General features: G+C 43.4%; 1 protein-coding gene across 4 annotated transcripts in view; it reads right to left on the reverse strand.

Annotated features, from left to right (window-relative positions):
• Positions 1 to 491: 491 nt before the first annotated feature.
• Positions 492 to 18,421, reverse strand: part of LOC143764891 (uncharacterized) — a 56,936-nt gene continuing 39,006 nt past the window's right edge. For all 4 annotated transcript variants that reach the window (XM_077250974.1, XM_077250972.1, XM_077250973.1 and 1 more), the window contains exon 7: positions 492 to 2,842. In XM_077250974.1, the coding sequence (XP_077107089.1) occupies positions 1,983 to 2,842 (860 nt within the window). In that variant the 3' untranslated portion in view covers positions 492 to 1,982. The remainder of the gene's footprint in view (positions 2,843 to 18,421) is intronic.

An 18,421-nucleotide genomic window follows, 5' to 3' on the forward strand; every position in this document is an offset into this window, starting at 1 on the left:
TGGGGAGACAGACTGTCTCCCACGAACCACCTCTGAAGTTCCATATGCCACGTTAGCGCCTCCTGTTGCTGTAGTTGCTGCTGGAGCTTGTGGCAACAGTTTATTTGTCTCTTGTTGGGCCATTTGCTGCTGTTGACTGGCCAGCTGTAGCTGAATCTGGACCATGTGCTTCACAAGTTTCTCCATGCTGCCGGACGTCTCGTGTTGGATGGTGGATTTTACCAAGGACATGCAGTTGTACACAGCACTATGAGCGTTCCTAGAATGCTGTCCTTGGCTGCTTGCTGAGGTAAACATAGTAACACTTCTTGTGGTAAATCACCTGCTGGTTTATTATGGAACATAAACCAAAGCAAGATTCAGCAAAGTAAACATGACCTTTCTGGCATAAAGGCAAAACAAAAGATAACATATAGCAAGGTCCATATATCTGAGGGGATTGCCCGCTCAGACCATCATGTGCCTTTAGCTCCACCTGGAGCCATGTCTGAAGTCTCTCCTCTCCAAACCACAACACAGAGAAAAACAAAAAACAAAGTGGCTATATATTTTATTATTTATTCATATAGCACCATTGATTCCATGGTGCTGTACATGAGAAGGGGTTACATACAAATTACAGATCACTTACAGTAAGCAAACGAACAATTACAGACTGATACAGAGCGGTGACATCCATGCCCTTCCAAGCTTACATTCTACAGGATGGTGGGGATGGAGACAATAGGTTGAGGGTTGTAGGAGCTCCGGTGTTGGTGAGGCGGTAGCTTGGGTAGTGGTGAGGAGGCAGCAGGGTCAGTGCAGGCTGTAGGCTTTCCTGTAGAGGTGGGTTTTCATGTTCCGTCTGAAGGATCCGAATGTGGTTGATAGTCGGATGTGTTGGGGCAAAGAATTCCTGACGATGGGGGATATTCTGGAGAAGTCTTGGAGGCGGTTGGGTAAGGAGTGGATAAGTGTGGAGGAGAGGAGGTCTTGGGAGGACCGGAGATTACATGAGGGAAGATATCGGGAGATAAGTTCAGACATATATGGAGGAGACAGGTAATGGTTGGCTTTGTAGGTCAGTATTAGTAATTTGAACTGGATACGCTGAAGGAATGGGAGCCAGTGAAGAGATTTGCAGAGGGAGGAAGTGAAGGAGTAGCGAGAGAGATGAATTAGTAGGGCAGCAGAGTTAAAGGATGGATTGGAGAGGTGCAAGGGTGTTAGCAGAGAGGCCAGAGAAAAGGATGTTGCAGTAGGCAGGAGATGATGAAGGCATGCAAAAGCATTTTAGTAGATTGACGGTTGAGGAAAGGACAGATTCTGGAGATATTTTTGAGCTGGAGGCTCCACCTTGAGGTGGAGATATAGTGAGTAGGCGCCCCGCCAATCTCTGACCTTTAAATCCGTTCCTTAATATGGCTGATTAACTCCTTCAGCGTAAAGCATGCTGGAAAGAAACTTATGGGTTTCTAGATCATGGAAGAAAGCAATCTCCATGTTGCACATCTCCCCTCACATACAGTGCCAGTGACCCTGTCACAATTGCCAAAAGATTAAAAAAGTGCTGCATGTAACAACCAGATTATTTCTTTACATTTTTTAAAATACCACTGAAAAATAACAGCTGGAAGTCTGAAGATCTCCTAATGAAGATGTGGTTTTTGACTTTGCAGGACAAACTTTGTAAGGATGACATTATGCATTATAAGAATAAAGCTTTTACAGTACAAATGCATATTTATAACATTTTGCAATTCAATCCAAAACATGCAGGAAAAACTTTACGTTACTATATAGGAGAGGGGAATTATTTCCAGTGTAAAGTCTGTCATATGTAAGATCTGATGGTGTGGTCACATTTGTCACAATTTGAACAGCTTTTTATTATGGGAGTATTCTGACATACAACAAGAGGTGACCTACAGAATATGGAAATGGTGTCCCTTCAGCAGGACTTAACCAATGAGAACCGGTTTCTATCAGTCCGAACTTGAAAATTACTTCTCTGTGTGAATTCTGTAATGGTCAACAAGTTCTGAGATCTGCGTAAAACATTCCCCACATTCGGAGCATGAAAATGACGCCTCCCAAGTGTGAATTCTGTTGTGGTCAACAAGATCTGATACCTGTGGGAAACACTCCCCACATACTGAGCATCCAAATGGCTTCTTAAATTTATGAGTTCTCTGATGTCTTTCGAGGTAATCTTTTCGTGCAAAACATTTCCCACAATCCAAACAGGAGTATGGCTTCTGCCCTGTGTGAGTAACCTGGTGTTTAACAAGGTCAGAATTCTGTGTAAAACATTTCCCACATTCTGAACATGAGAACGGCTTCTGCCCAGTATGACTTCTTTGATGTTTTACAAGAACTGACTTCTGAATAAAACATTTCCCACATTCTAGACATGAAAATGGCTTCTGCCCTGTGTGAATTCTCTGATGTTCAACAAGGGATGATTTCTGGGTAAAACATTTCCCACACTCTGAACATGAGAACGGCTTCTCCCCTGTGTGAATTCTCTGATGTTCCACAAGAACAGATTTCTTAGTAAAGCACTTCCCACATTCTGAACAGGAAAATGGCCGCTCATCATTGTGTATTCTCTTGTGCATAGAAAGACTCAAATTCTTTTTAAAATGTTTCCCACATTCAGAACAAGCAAATATTTTACTAGTGCTTTCATTAACAATCTGTGATGTGACAGGCAAATGTTCTTCATCATCAGATGATTGTGCTCTGCTGTTACAGGCTGGGGACATTTCGCCATAGGCAAGGTGTTCACCTTTATTTGGTGTGATATCTTCAGCTCCATTATTTGTATATACAGGGTGTTCTGTGTTCCTGATGCAGTCACCTGGGGAAAATATTTTATTATTTCCTCAAATACTAAACTTGTGTTTTTTTTCATTTATACTACAAAACATCACATAAATGTAATTCTCGAGTAGAGATGAGCAGACCCTTGGATATTCGGGTTCAGCAGGTTCGATGAATACACAGTTAAAAGTTTGGTTCAGGTCCGAACTTAACACCGATCCCAATACAAGTCACTGGAGACCCAAACTTTGGTGCTGTAAAATGGTCATAGTAAGGGCTCGGGGGCTGCAAAAGGCAGCTAAATTGGTGTAAGAGCAGGACAACAGCTCTGCAAACAAATGTGGATATAAATATGACAAATCCATTAAATTAGTCAGTAAACATTGAGTAAATAGTTTACCCAACAGGCTGGACTGGATAGAATAAATAAAATGGTGTGAGGCTAAACAACACACAGTCCAAAATCAATGTAAGTCAATGTAGACTATTTTTAACAATATCATGTGTAAATATTCATCTATTGAAATCCTCCCACAGTTAAATCATATTAGTAATAAAAGCAGACAGCTGTGCATATTAACGTTCACAGCTGAGTAGTATTAACTGGTTATTAAAAAAAAAAATACATATATATGACATGGGGTCCCCCTATTTTTCATAACCAACTGAGGGAAATAAGACAGCTGGGGGCTATTATTCTGGGAAGGGGCCAATATCTATAAAGGTTCCAGCCTATTAATAATCAGCTCACAGCTGTTTGCATAGGCTTTATTTTTTCACCCCCATGTATTCCATACTCCTTTCCCATACTCTCCACCATCCGCCTCCCCTAGTCCTTCCCCCATATCGCTTCCTGCATATCCAGAACTTGGCAGGTTATTAATGACAAGTCATATAAACATCCCACCAACCCCTAAGTCACAACACTGATCCATGACAGGGCTTCAAAATGTTTTAATCCCCTTGTCACCATACAGAGTAGACTGCGGCACGCTCTCCAGTTAACCCGCTACAGACACCGCTATGTTCTGAGTGTCTCTGGTCATCTTGGCAATGAATCATGTGGTGAGCGATGCGTCACTACTACAACCCCTGGCAAAAATTATGGAATCACCGACCTTGGAGGATGTTCATTTGGTTGTTTAATTTTGTAGAAAAAAAGCAGATCACAGACATGGCACAAAACTAAAGTCATTTCAAATGGCAACTTTCTGGCTTTAAGAAACACTAAAAGAAATCAAGAACAAAAAAATGTGGTAGTCAGTAATGGTTACTTTTTTTTAACCAAGCATAGGGGAAAAATTATGGAATCACTCAATTCTGAGTGAAAAAAATTATGGAATCATGAAAAAAAAAAAAAAAAAACACTCCAAAACATCACTAGTATTTTGTTGCACCACCTCTGGCTTTGATAACAGCTTGCAGTCTCTGAGGCATGGACTTAATGAGTGTCAAACAGTACTCTTCATCAATCTGGCTCCGACTTTCTCTGATTGCTGTTGCCAGATCAGCTTTGCAGGTTGGAGCCTTGTCATGGACCATTTTCTTCAACTTCCACCAAAGATTTTCAATTGGATTGAGATCCAGACTATTTGCAGGCCCTGACATAGACCTTATGTAATCTGGAGCGCTCCCGATAATCCGCTTTTCTCGACTGTGACAGTCACAACACATGCATGGATAGCCTGTTTCTTAGGCTCTCCATTCATGTGTTGTGACTGTCACACAGCAGCAACACATGCAGCTGCGGCGCCGAACAGCTGATTATCAGGAGGGCTCCAGGTATCCTGGTTACAGAGACAGCTATTCAGGAAGCGCTATAGCTATTCAGATAAGCACTAATCCGAATCTATTCGATAATCCACACGCACTGCCTCACATCGCCCTGTGTCTTCATGACCATGTATAACGTTGGGCGTGATTCGTGACTCCTCCCAATTCTGCTCACCTTACATCCATATCACACAGCGCCGCCCAGTCACCTACAACATAGGTCACACCTCTTATCGTACAGATCCCCTCCACCCCCACAGTACGGCTACATACCCCAAAACATACTCACAGGAGGTGCAGGAGCACCCTGACAGTCATCTCTACTAAGGTAATTCCATCACTTAAGATGTATCTTTTTTTGCCCTACCCATCTCTCAGACCACTCATGCCGTTTTCCATCTTCCAGGAATCTGCCATTTACTTGTCCCTGGTGGGATCTCCATGCTTCATATGGACTTCTAACCTTACAACATAACTTCATCTCATATTTTCCAAACAACCACTTTCTTTCCCCCCTTTCCCACCCCCCTTGTCTTGTAGGGGTCTCAGCTTTAATTTAAGTCCACGCATCTACTGACCATTACAGTTTACTTCATACCCTTATGCATTTGCTCATGATTAATGTCAATGGATTACAATTTCATTAAGGTTCCTAAATCTATTAAAGAAGATGTATATATTTTTTAATAACTGCCTCACATGCAGAATGCGAGTTTATGAATTACTTTTGAGTCAAAACGACCTTTTCCTTTAGGGAATCTTTGTTGTAAATAATGTAAATTCCTGTATATAATCTTTATGTTTGTGCACTGACATACTGTTTTTGTTCCTCCTTCCCAAAGAGCGACTTTGTGACCAAGGCCCGGTAGTGGGTCATAACGTTTGTGTCGCTTTAGTTTACATGCCTTCACTTTGTCTGCCACCTGCACTTGTGTTTAACAATAATTAAAGAAAATTTGCATGAAAACTTTCGAGCGTGCGGTGAAAATTTCTCTAGTAGCTGATATTAATAGTATGGGAACCTTTATGGATATTGGCCCCTTCCCTGAATAATAACACCTGCTCACAGTGATCTGTTTTTCCTATGCTGGTTATAAAAAAATACATAGACAGCAAGTCGATTTGTTTTTTTTCCAGTTATTTAAGGCTAAGTTCACATTAGCGTATCTGTGCACAGCGAATCATCTGCAATGCCAAAATGCATTCAAGCGCATTGTTACACTGCGTTTCTTATCCGCATCAGCTTACGCATGACGCAAAAAAAAAAAACCTCTTTGTACATGCGTTTTTCCTGCGTTTGTGTTGTTTATGCACATGGGTTAAAAATTTCCAGGAGGACGTGTCTCAATCGGTTCCTGGATGGATATGCACAGTCCGAGGTACACAAGCGCATCGAATGCATGTCCGTGCTTAACAATGCGTTGTTTATACACACTCATCCGCATACATATGCCTGTGCATATTTGACGCTTCAAAAAATGCAACATGTTGCGTTCGTCGGACACCGCAAAACGACGTATGTGTACGCATCCGCATGCGAACTGATGCAAATGCATGTCCCTGCGTACACAATGTTAATTATATGTATGCAAGACGCATGCGGATCGGTATGCAGGTATACGCTGCGCACACATATGCTAATGTGAACCCGGCCTTACACAATCATGTGTCACGCCAGCCAATCAAAGCCATGCCATTTCTTGACATCGCTGTGATGGAGCCGGCAGTGCCCATAGCCTTAAAGCTTGACGATTCCACTTTGGGTTCGCTGATCCCCACTCTTGAAGTTTATATTACCATATAAAGAAACATTCTGTCATAACACGTTCATAAAAATAATCACATATTATAAAAGCAGCTTGTTGCCAATATGTAGGTTTAACCTCTTAGTGACTGGCTTGGTCATTAAGTACAAAATTGGCTCAATTTTCACAATTCTGACCACTGTCACTTTATGAAGTTATAGCTCTGGAACGCTTCAACAGATCACACTGATTCTGAGATTGTTTTTTGTGACATATTGTACTTCATGTTAGTGGTAAAATTTCTTCGAAATGACTTACGCTTACTTATGAAAAAAAAAAAAAAAAAATTTGGCAAAAATTGTGAAAATTTAGCAATTTTCAAACTTTTAATTTTTGTGCCCTTAAATCAAAGAGTCATATTGCACAAAATAGTTAAATAACATTTCCCAAATGTCTACTTTACATCAGAATAATTTTGAAAACAATTTTTTTTTGTTAGGACGTTATAAGGGTTTTAAAAGTTGACAAGCAATTTCTTGTTTTTCCATCAAAATTTAACCCCTTCATGACCCAGCCTATTTTGGCCTTAATGACCTTGCCGTTTTTTGCAATTCTGACCAGTGTCCCTTTATGAGGTAATAACTCAGGAACGCTTCAACGGATCCTAGCGATTCTGAGACTGTTTTTTCGTTACATATTGGGCTTCATGTTAGTGGTAAATTTAGGTCGATAATTTCTGAGTTTATTTGTGAAAAAAACGGAAATTTGGCGAAAAGTTTGAAAATTTTGCAATTTTCACATTTTGAATTTTTATTCTGTTAAACCAGAGAGTTATGTGACACAAAATAGTTAATAAATAACATTTCCCACATGTCTACTTTACATCAGCACAATTTTGGAAACAAATTTTTTTTTTTGCTAGGAAGTTATAAGGGTTAAAATTTGACCAGTGATTTCTCATTTTTACAACAAAATTTACAAAACCATTTTTTTTAGGGACCACCTCACATTTGAAGTCAGTTTGAGGGTTCTATATGGCTGAAAATACCCAAAAGTGACACCATTCTAAAAACTGCACCCCTCAAGGTGCTCAAAACCACATTCAAGAAGTTTATTAACCCTTCAGGTGTTTCACAGCAGCAGAAGCAACATGGAAGTAAAAAATGAACATTTAACTTTTTAGTCACAAAAATGATCTTTTAGCAACAATTTTTTTATTTTCCCAAGGGTAAAAGGAGAAACTGGACCACGAACGTTGTTGTCCAATTTGTCCTGAGTACGCTGATACCTCATATGTGGGGGTAAACCACTGTTTGGGCGCACGGCAGGGCTCGGAAGGGAAGGAGCGCCATTTGACTTTTTGAATGAAAAATTGACTCCACGCTTTAGCGGACACCATGTCGCGTTTGGAGAGCCCCCTTGTGCCTAAACATTGGAGCTCCCCCACAAGTGACCCCATTTTGGAAACTAGACCCCCCAAGGAACTTATCTAGAAGCATAGTGAGCACTTTAAACCCTCAGGTGCTTCACAAATTGATCCGTAAAAATGAAAAAGTACTTTTTTTTCACACAAAATTTCTTTTAGCCTCAATTTTTTCATTTTCACATGGGCAACAGGATAAAATGGATCCTAAAATTTGTTGGGTGATTTCTCCTGAGTACGCCGATACCTCATATGTGGGGGTAAACCACTGTTTGGGTGCACGGCAAGGCTCGGAAGGGGAGGCGTGTCATTTGACTTTTTGAATGGAAAATTAGCTCCAATCGTTAGCGGACACCATGTCGCGTTTGGAGAGCCCCTGTGTGCCTAAACATTGGAGCTCCCCTACAAGTGACCCCATTTTGGAAACTAGACCCCCCAAGGAACTTATCTAGATGCATAGTGAGCACTTAAAACCCCCAGGTGATTCACAGAAGTTTATAACGCAGAGCCGTGAAAATAAAAAATAATTTTTCTTTCCTCAAAAATGATTTTTAGCCCAGAATTTTTTATTTCCCCAAGGGTAATAAGAGAAATTGGACCCCAAATGTTGTTGTCCAGTTTGTCCTGAGTACGATGATACCCCATATGTGGGGGTAAACCACTGTTTGGGCGCACGGCAGGGCTCGGAAGGGAAGGCATGCCATTTGGCTTTTTGAATGGAAAATTAGCTCCAATCATTAGCGGACACCATGTCGCGTTTGAAGAGCCCCTGTGTGCCTAAACATTGGAGCTTCCACACATATGACCCCATTTTGGAAACTAGACCTCCCAAGGAACTAATCTAGATGTGTGGTGAGCACTTTGAACCCCCAAGTGCTTCACAGAAGTTTATAACGCAGAGCCATGAAAATAAAAAATAATTTTTATTTTCTCAAAAATGATTTTTTAGCCCACAATTTTTTATTTTCCCAAGGGTAACAGGAGAAATTGGACCCCAAAAGTTGTTGTCCAGTTTCTCCTGAGTACGCTGATACCCCATATGTGGGGGTAAACCACTGTTTGGGCACATGTCGGGGTTCGGAAGGGAAGTAGTGACGTTTTGGAATGCAGACTTTGATGGAATGGTCTGCGGGCATCATATTACGTTTGCAGAGCTCCTGATATGCCTAAACAGTAGAAACCCCCCATAAGTGACCCCCTTTTGGAAACTAGACCCCCAAGGGAACTTATCTAGATGTGTGGTGAGCACTTTGAATGCCCAAGTGCTTCACAGAAGTTTATAACACAGAGCCGTGAAAATAATAAATGTATTTCCTTTCCTCAAAAATATTTTTTTAGCCCAGAATTTTTTAATTTTCCCAAGGGTAACAGGAGAAATTTGACCACAAAAGTTGTTGTCCAGTTTCTCCTGAGTACGCTGATACCCCATATGTGGGGGTAAACCACTGTTTGGGCACATGCCGGGGCTCGGAAGGGAAGTAGTGACGTTTTGGAATGCAGACTTTGATGGAATGGTCTGCGGGCATCATGTTACGTTTGCAGAGCCCCTGATGTGCCTAAACAGTAGAAACCCCCCACAAGTGACCCCATTTTGGAAATTGGACCCCAATAGTTGTTGCCCAGTTTGTCCTGAGTACACTGGTACCCCATATGTGGGGGTAAACCACTGTTTGGGCGCACATCGGGGCTTGGAAGGGAGGGAGCACCATTTGACTTTTTGAACGCAAGATTGGCTGGAATCAATGGTGGCGCCATGTTACGTGTGTAGACCCCTGATGAGCCTAAACAGTGGAAACCCCTCAATTCTAACTTCAACGCTAACCCCAACACACCCCTAACCCTAATCCCAACTGTAGCCATAACCCTAATCACAACCCTAACCCCAACACACCCCTAACCACAACCCTAACCCCAACACAGCCGTAACCCTAATCCCAACCCTAACCCTAATCCTAACCCTAATCCCAACCCTAATCCTAACCCTAATCCCAACCATAACCCTAACCACAACTGTAACCCCAACACACCCTTAACCCTATCCGTAACCCTAACCACAAGCCTAATCTTAACCCTATTTCCAACCCTAGCCCTAATTCCAACCCTAACTCTAATTCCAACCCTAACCCTAAGGCTATGTGCCCACGTTGCGGATTCGTGTGAGATTTTTCCGCACGAATTTTTAAAAATCTGCAGGTAAAAGGCACTGCGTTTTACCTGCGGATTTACAGCGGATTTCCAGTGTTTTTTTGTGCGGATTTCACCTGCGGATTCCTATTGAGGAACAGGTGTAAAACGCTGTGGAATTCGCACAAAGAATTGACATGCTGCGGAAAATACAACGCAGCGATTCCGCACGGAATTTTCCGCACCATGGGCACAGCGGATTTGGTTTTCCATAGGTTTACATGGTACTGTAAACCTCATGGAAAACTGCTACGAATTCGCAGCGGCCAATCCGCTGCGGATCCGCGGCCAATCCGCTGCGCATCCGCGGCCAATCTGCTGCGGATCCGCAGCCAAATCCGCACTGTGTGCACATGCCCTAACTCTAACCCTAACCCTACCCTACCCCTAACCCTAACCCTAGTTCTAACCCTAACCCTAGTGGAAAAAGAAAAAAATAATATTTTCTTTTTTTTATTATTGTCCCTACCTATGGGGGTGGTAAAGGGGGGGGGGGTTATTTATTATTTTTTTATTTTGATCGCTGTGATAGAACCTATCACAGCGATCAAAATGTACTTGTAATGAATCTGCCGGCCGGCAGATTCGGCGGGCGCACTGCGCATGCGCCCGCCATTTTGGAAGATGGCAGCGCCCATGGAGAAGACGGACGGGCACCGGGAGCCTCGGTAAGTATAAGGGGGGGAGATCGGGGCACGGGGGGTGGCATAGGAGCACGGGGGGAGCGGACAGGAGAACGGGGGAGCGGAGCACAGGACGGAGGGGACTACGGGACAGATCGGTGGCTTGGGGGGGCGATCGGTGGGGGGGGCTCACATCAGGGTTTCCAGTCATGGCCGATGATATTGCAGCATCGGCCATGACTGGATTGTAATATTTCACCAGTTTTTTAGGTGAAATATTACAAATCGCTCTGATTGGCTGTTGAAAGTGAAACTGCCAATCAGAGCGATCGTAGCCACGGGGGGGGGGGTGAAGCCACCCCCCCTGGGCTGAAGTACCACTCCCCCTGTCCCTGCAGATCGGGTGAAATTGGAGTTAACCCTTTCACCCGATCTGCAGGGACGCGATCATTCCATGACGCCACATAGGCGTCATGGGTCGGATTGGCACGGGTTTTCATGACGCCTACGTGGTGTCATGGGTCGGGAAGGGGTTAAAAAACCATTTTTTCTTTTTTTTTCGGAAAATAGAAAAAAATTGGAGTCCGGCTCAACAGGACTGGATTTCCTTTTCTTTTTCTTTTTCAAAAGAAAATATGGTGCATACAAAAGAAAAATTTACATGGTCGACATGACCAATTCGACGCGTTTCGACTGCACTAGGCTGCCTAGTGAAGTCGAAACACGTCGCAAAGCATTGCCGCAAAGCATTCTTGGGACCGCAGCGTCGCGAGGAGCAGGAAAGGCTGGCGCGGAAGACCGAAGGTGAGAATATAATGATATTTTTTTTATTATTATGTTTAACATTATATGTTTTTACTATTGATGCTGCATAGGCAGAATCAATAGTAAAACGTTGGTCACACTTCCAGGGTTAATGGCACCGTTAACTGACTGCGTTACACCGCGTTATGCCGCTGTGTAACGCAGTCCGTTTAACGGACTTTTGAAACGCTATGTGAGCGCTGACTGGAGGGGAGTATGGAGGGGGCACTGACTGGAAAGGAGTAGGGAGGGGCCAATTCGTGGCCGGACTGTGCCTGTCGCTGATTGGTTGCGGCCGGCTGGGCGCGACCAATCAGCGACGCGGGATTTCCGTTACAGACATAGACGGAAGTGGACTTTAGACAATTAGATAGATAGATAGATAGATAGATAGATAGATAGATAGATAGTACTATTGACTGTACAGTGGGGAAAATAGGTATTTGATACGCTGCTGAATTTACAAGTTTTCACACCTACAAGGAATGGATAAGTTTGTAATTTTTATCGTAGGTACACCAACTGTGAGAATCGTGTAACGTATAAACCCCTTTAAAATTTATAAACTTTAATAAATATATATTAAAAATACCACTTCCCAGTGAATACAAAAAACTAAAGATGAATAAAAATCTCTAATGTGTGCACCTGTTCCTAATAGACTGACCCTGCACTGGCCTGCTGTCCCTGCCTAACAGTGGAGGTTGGCACCCTGATAGATATTTGGCGCCCCCACTCAGCGACGACTAATGCCTGCTGGCCCTAATATGTAACTGACCAACTACAGGCGGGAAAACAATGAGCAAAATAAAAGAGATGAAAGAAAGCAGGGTAGAGGAATATAAGGTGCACATAAATGATATGCTACCAACCTTCCATAAATAAAGTCCCAAAGAAAACAATATAACAAGAGCATATGACAATAATGCTCATAAAAATTTTTTTTATCGTTATGCACAATTATAAATTAATATATCAATGTGCATAGAAGCTGAGACTTAGATGGGAGGAAAGAGACATATATCAAAATGACCCAATTCAGTCCACATTTAGAGCTATTCATGAACACACAATTTGATATTAACGAACGGTTGTTATAATGGATACTAGCACGGGTCTATAGAACATATAACACCGTTAACGCGTTTCCCCGTCATACGGTTCCTCAGGGGGCACACACAGATATAGTGAAGCCGGAGGTCAATGATGCAGGTGCCCTGATACTGGGACAGACCTGATTAGATCACAGGAGAGGGGGCTTATGTACTGCAAACAGCAACTGTGAGAGACAGAATCTAAAAATAAAAAAAACAGACAATCACATTGTATGATTTTAAAATAATGAAATAGCGTTTAATTTCATGAAATAAGTATTCGATCACCTACTACTTCGGTTTTAGCTCCCCTCATTCCCAGAGCCATAACTTTTTTATTTTTCCATCAATATGGCCATATGGGGGCTTTTTGCGGGACGAGTTGTACTTTCGAATGACATCATTGGTTTTACCATGTCGTGTACTAGAAAACAGTAAAAAAAAATTCCAAATGCGGTGAAACTGCAAAAAAAGTGCAATCCCACACTTGTTTTTTTCTTTGGCTTTTTTGCTAGGTTCACTAAATGCTAAAACTGACCTGCCATTACGATTCTCCAGGTCATTAAGAGTGCATAGACACCAAATATGTCTAGGTTATTTTTTATCTAAGTGGTGAAAAAAAATTCCAAACTTTGCTTAAAAAATTTTTTTGCGTGCCTAGCTGTCGTTTTTAATGATACCATTTTGGTGCGGATACGTTCTTTTGATCGCCGTTATTACATTCTAATGCAATGTTGCGGCGACCAAAAAAGTAATTCTGGCGTTTTGAATTTTTTTCTCACCGCCGTTTAGCGATCAGGTTAATTCTTTTTTTTTTTTATTGATAGATCGGGTGATTCTGAATGCGGCGATACCAAATACGTGTAGGTTTGATTTTTTTTATTTTATTTTGAATGGGGCGAAGGGGGGTGATTTAAACTTTTATATTTTTTTTAATTTTTTTTTCATATTTTTTTTAAAACATTTTTTCTTTATTTTTGCCATGCTTCAATAGCCTCCATGGGAGGCTAGAAGCTGGCATAGCCTGATCAGCTCTGCTACATAGGAGCGATGCTCAGATCGCTCCTACTGTATGTAGCAGAATTGCAGCATTGCATCAACAACCATAGAGGCCTTCAGGAGACCTCTGGTTGTCATGCCGACGCACCGCTGACCCCCGATCACGTGACGGGGGTCAGCGGTGCATGCATTTCCGGCCGGATGGCCGGAATGCATGTTAAATGCTGCTGTCAGAATTTGACAGTGGCATTTAACTAGTTAATATGCGCGGGTGGATCACGATTCGGCCCGCGCCTATTGCGGGCACATGTGCACATGTCAGCCGTTCAAAACAGCTGACATGTCCCGGCTTTGATGCAGGCTCACCACCGGAGCCCACATCAAAGCAGGGGACCTGCCATCAGACGTACTATTCCATCCCATGGCAGAAAGGGGTTAAGAAGCCCTCCTACCCTGCATTCATTACCTGTATTAATTGCACCTGTTTGAACTCATTACCTGCACTCATTACCTGGGCTACAGAACAATAGGCAAGCAACTGTTATTGTTAAGAAACACAAGATGACTGGTAAGTCTTCCTCGGTCTGGGGCTCCATGCAAGATCTCGCCTCTAGGGGTACTGATGATTCTGATGATTCTGTACATTTTTTCTTTTCTATGCACTATATTTTCTTTTGAAAAATAAAAAGAAAAGGAAAATCCAGTCCTGTTGAGCCGGACTCAAATTTTTTCTATTTTCCTTGATGTGAGGCCAGGGCGAGGCCGGTGCCTAAGCCCCAGGTGGATGAGCATAGAGCAACTGGGTGTGCTGGAATCAAGTTACCAAGTGTGTAAAAATCATAAAATGAGTTTATGGATTTTTTATTTTTAAGATTCTGCCTCTCACAGTTGAAGTGTAAATACGATAAAAATGACAGACCTCTCCATTCTTTGTAGGTGGGAAAACTTGCAAAATTGTAGTGTATCAAATACTAATTTTCCCCACTGTAGGAATTGCCATGTTGGGAGTGTCCACGTTGGTAAGTTATGAAGGCCTTTTTTAAGACATATGGCTTTGCTAATATTACTGGTTATATCATGCTATCGGTTCGGATGATATTGATTCAATGTACATGAAGAGCCTGCTGTGGCACCAGAACCTATGTGTAACTGCCCAGCAGAACAGTGTGGTGAAGATCCGGAGGGTGAGGAAACATGGGTGCTTGCTGGAAAAAAGGTAACCACAATGTCCAGAAAATAGAAAAGGCAGCACTCACAATTCCTAATGCAATCCTTTATTCAAAGACGTGAACATATGGTGGCGGAGATATATGTGTGTCCACTAAGAATTCTATCTTCTGGACTAAAGCTAAAAGCTCTGATTGTGTCAGAACCGCCACACCCAGTAATCTAAGTGATGCATATTTGGAATCAGGGTCTCGTTTCCTATACCATGCACTAAACTTAGATAAACAAAAAAAAGGTGCACTCTGTAGTGCTAAAGCATGTCAATGGGAAATATATGATATATGAATAGCAATACCGTTTCTGGATACTAGGAAAAAATGAGACACTTAGCACATAATTTGGCCAATTCATGCATGCCCATCAACCAACGAAAAGGTGGTCTCAAAACTGATGGGTCCTAGTGTGAATACCTCTCTAAGATTGAAGTCTGAATTCCTGGGTAGATTATGTGCCAAGCGTCTCATTTTTTACTAGTATCCAGAAGCCCCCAATGAGGCGAAGGAGAAATAAGCCACGGCTGTGTCGACGAGACGTCAGCTGAATCGCTTGCAAGAGCGGTTCTGTGCAGGGGAAGCAAAGCATCTGGTACAACAGGCAGGTAGGTAGCAACTACGTGCCTGTTGTGGAAAACAAAATGTGCCTAAGCACTAAGTCCCAGATATTCCCTTTAAGAGCTGCCAGGCTGGATATGATAGATGCTAATGGAATCCTAGTTCACAGCTTGTGCAGAAAAGCAAGCACTGCACTATTGGTCTGTTTATATGACACAGCTGACCATAATGGAAGGGTTCAGAGGGTATGGATGCCACCGGGCTGGGGTAAAGCAAATTACACAGCTGGAGTATTGCTACGGAGTTAGCAATATTTGTCAGAAAGTGCTTCTTTACTAAACAAAAAAAAAATTATTGTGAGCTAGCCTTTATTGAACTTGTCATGCAATTCCCTCTCAAGGAAAAAAAGATATAAAATGCAAGGATTGTTGAATAAGAGAAGATGGGTTTGCTTTCGCTGCTGTTCCAACTTCTGATACACAGAATATTCGTATATGGCTTTTACATAAAAATTGCAAAATCAGGTTTTTAAGATGTTAACATTTCTATGTATTTTATGTGCATATCATAGGGAACAGAGGTTGTTTTAATGACTGGACACACATCCTGTTAAAAGGGGACCTGTCTGCTGCTTCCTGCAGCTGGAACCGCAGGCAACATGACTCAGAGATCGGGCCCTGGGTTACAGACATCCATGTCTTACTCTGACATGCTGTTCAGTATCTATATATATAATTGTCTAAGGGTTTAATTGTCTGTCTGTCCTGGAAATCCCACGTCTCTGATTGGTCGAGGCCACCTGGGCCTCGACCAATCAGCGACGGGCATTGTCCTCCACTGCTGTCAAGTGCCGCCATTGTGTTGTCTAATTGTCTGTCTGTCTCGGAAATCCCGCCTTGCTGATTGGTCGAGGCCAGCCGGCCTCGACCAATCAGCGACGGGCACAGTCTGCCGCAAATTCTGGAATCATCATTGTCCTCCACTGCTGTCAAGTGCCGCCATTGTGTAGGGTGTGTGCCTGCGTGTGCCTGTATGGGCGGCATCTCCCTGTGTTTCTATCTTAGAATGGGTCGTAAATGAAAAATACGCCAATGAGGATGACAGAAAAGCAGCAGCAGCAAGAAAACGACAACATTGGGAACAGGAGACACCACAACAAACTGCCGCCAGACAAGCCCAGGATGTGGAATCTCACAGACAACGTCGCCAACAGCAATATACTACGTGGCTGGGCAATATACTACATGGCTGGGCAATATACTACGTGACTGGGCAATATACTACGTGACTGGGCAATATACTACGTGGCTGGGCAATATACTACGTGACTGGGCAATATACTACGTCGCTGGGCAATATACTACGTGACTGGGCAATATACCACGTGACTGGGCAATATACTACGTGGGCTGTGCAATATACTACGTGGCTGGGCAATATACTACGTGACTGGGCAATATACTACGTGGCTGGGCAATATACTACGTGACTGGGCAATATACTACGTGACTGGCCAATATACTACGTGGCTGGGCAATATACTACGTGACTGGGCAATATACTACGTGACTGGCCAATATACTACGTGGCTGGGCAATATACTACGTCACTGGGCAATATACTACGTCGCTGGGCAATATACTACGTGACTGGGCAATATACCACGTGACTGGGCAATATACTACGTGGGCTGTGCAATATACTACGTGGCTGGGCAATATACTACGTGACTGGGCAATATACTACGTGGGCTGTGCAATATACCACGTGGCTGGGCAATATACTACGTGGCTGGGCAATATACTACGTCGCTGTGCAATATACTACGTGGACATACATATTCTAGAATACCCGATGCGTTAGAATCGGGCCACCATTATCTATATCTATATATACAATTGTCTAAGGGTTTTTCCGTCTGTCTGTCTGTCTGTCTGTCCTGGAAATCCCGCCTCTCTGATTGGTCGAGGCCGCCAGGCCTCGACCAATCAGACGGGCACAGCATGGCGACGATGATGTCATAATGGAAATCCTGCGTCTGATTGGTCAAGGCCGCCAGGCCTCGACCAATCAGCGACGGGCACAGTATCGACGTAGATGTCATAATGGTTGCCGTGGCGACGATGATGTCATAAAGGTTGCCTCGACCAATCAGCGACGGGCACAGTCTGCCGCGAATTATGGAATCATCATTGTCCATATACTACGGGGACATGCATATTCTAGAATACCCGATGCGTTAGAATCGGGCCACAGTCTAGTATAGTAGATAATTGTCTAAGGGTCACTTCCATCTGTCTGTCCTTCTTTCTGTCTTTCTGTCACGGATATTCATTGGTCGCGGCCTCTGTCTGTCATGGAATCCAAGTCGCTGATTGGTCGTGGCAAATCGCCCACAACCATTGCCACGACCAATCAGCGACGCGCACAGTCCAGAAGAAAATGGCCGCTCCTTACTCCCTGCACTCAGTGCCCGGCGCCCGCATACTCCCCTCCGGTCACCGCTCACACAGGGTTAATGCCGACGGTAATGGACCGCGTTATGCCGCTGGTAACGCACTCCGTAACCGCCGCTATTAACCCTGTGTGACCAAGTTTTTACTATTGATGCTGCCTATGCAGCATCAATAGTAAAAAAAATCTAATGTTAAAAATAATAAACAAAATAAAAAATCATTATATACTCACCTTCCGGGGGCAAGGATGGTATGCGCGAAGGACCTGCCATGACGTCACGGTCATGTGACCGCGACGTCATCACAGGCCCTGCGCGAGAAGGACCTGCCATGACATCATGGTCATGTGACCGCGATGTCATCACAGGCCCTGTGCGCCTGCGCGAGAAGGACCTGCCATGACGTAACGGTCACATGACATGACTCTTGCAGTGACTGTGCAGGTCAGAGGGCACGATGATATATTAGTGTGCACGCCGCCCTCTGCCTGAACAGTCAGTGCGGAGAGACGGGACGCTGAGGAGCAGCGACGAGAGGTGAGTATGTGATTTTTTTTTTATTGCAGCAGCAGCATTACATGTGGCACAATTCTGTATGGAGCGTCTATGGGGCCATAAAGAACTGCATGGAGCATTATACGGGGCATCTATGGGGCCATAACTGCATGGAGCATTATATGGGGCATCTATGGGGCCATAACTGCATGGAGCATTATATGGGGCATCTATGGGGCCATA

The sequence above is a fragment of the Ranitomeya variabilis genome, chromosome 4 (assembly GCF_051348905.1).
Source record: "Ranitomeya variabilis isolate aRanVar5 chromosome 4, aRanVar5.hap1, whole genome shotgun sequence".
NCBI classification, from domain to species: domain Eukaryota; kingdom Metazoa; phylum Chordata; class Amphibia; order Anura; family Dendrobatidae; genus Ranitomeya; species Ranitomeya variabilis.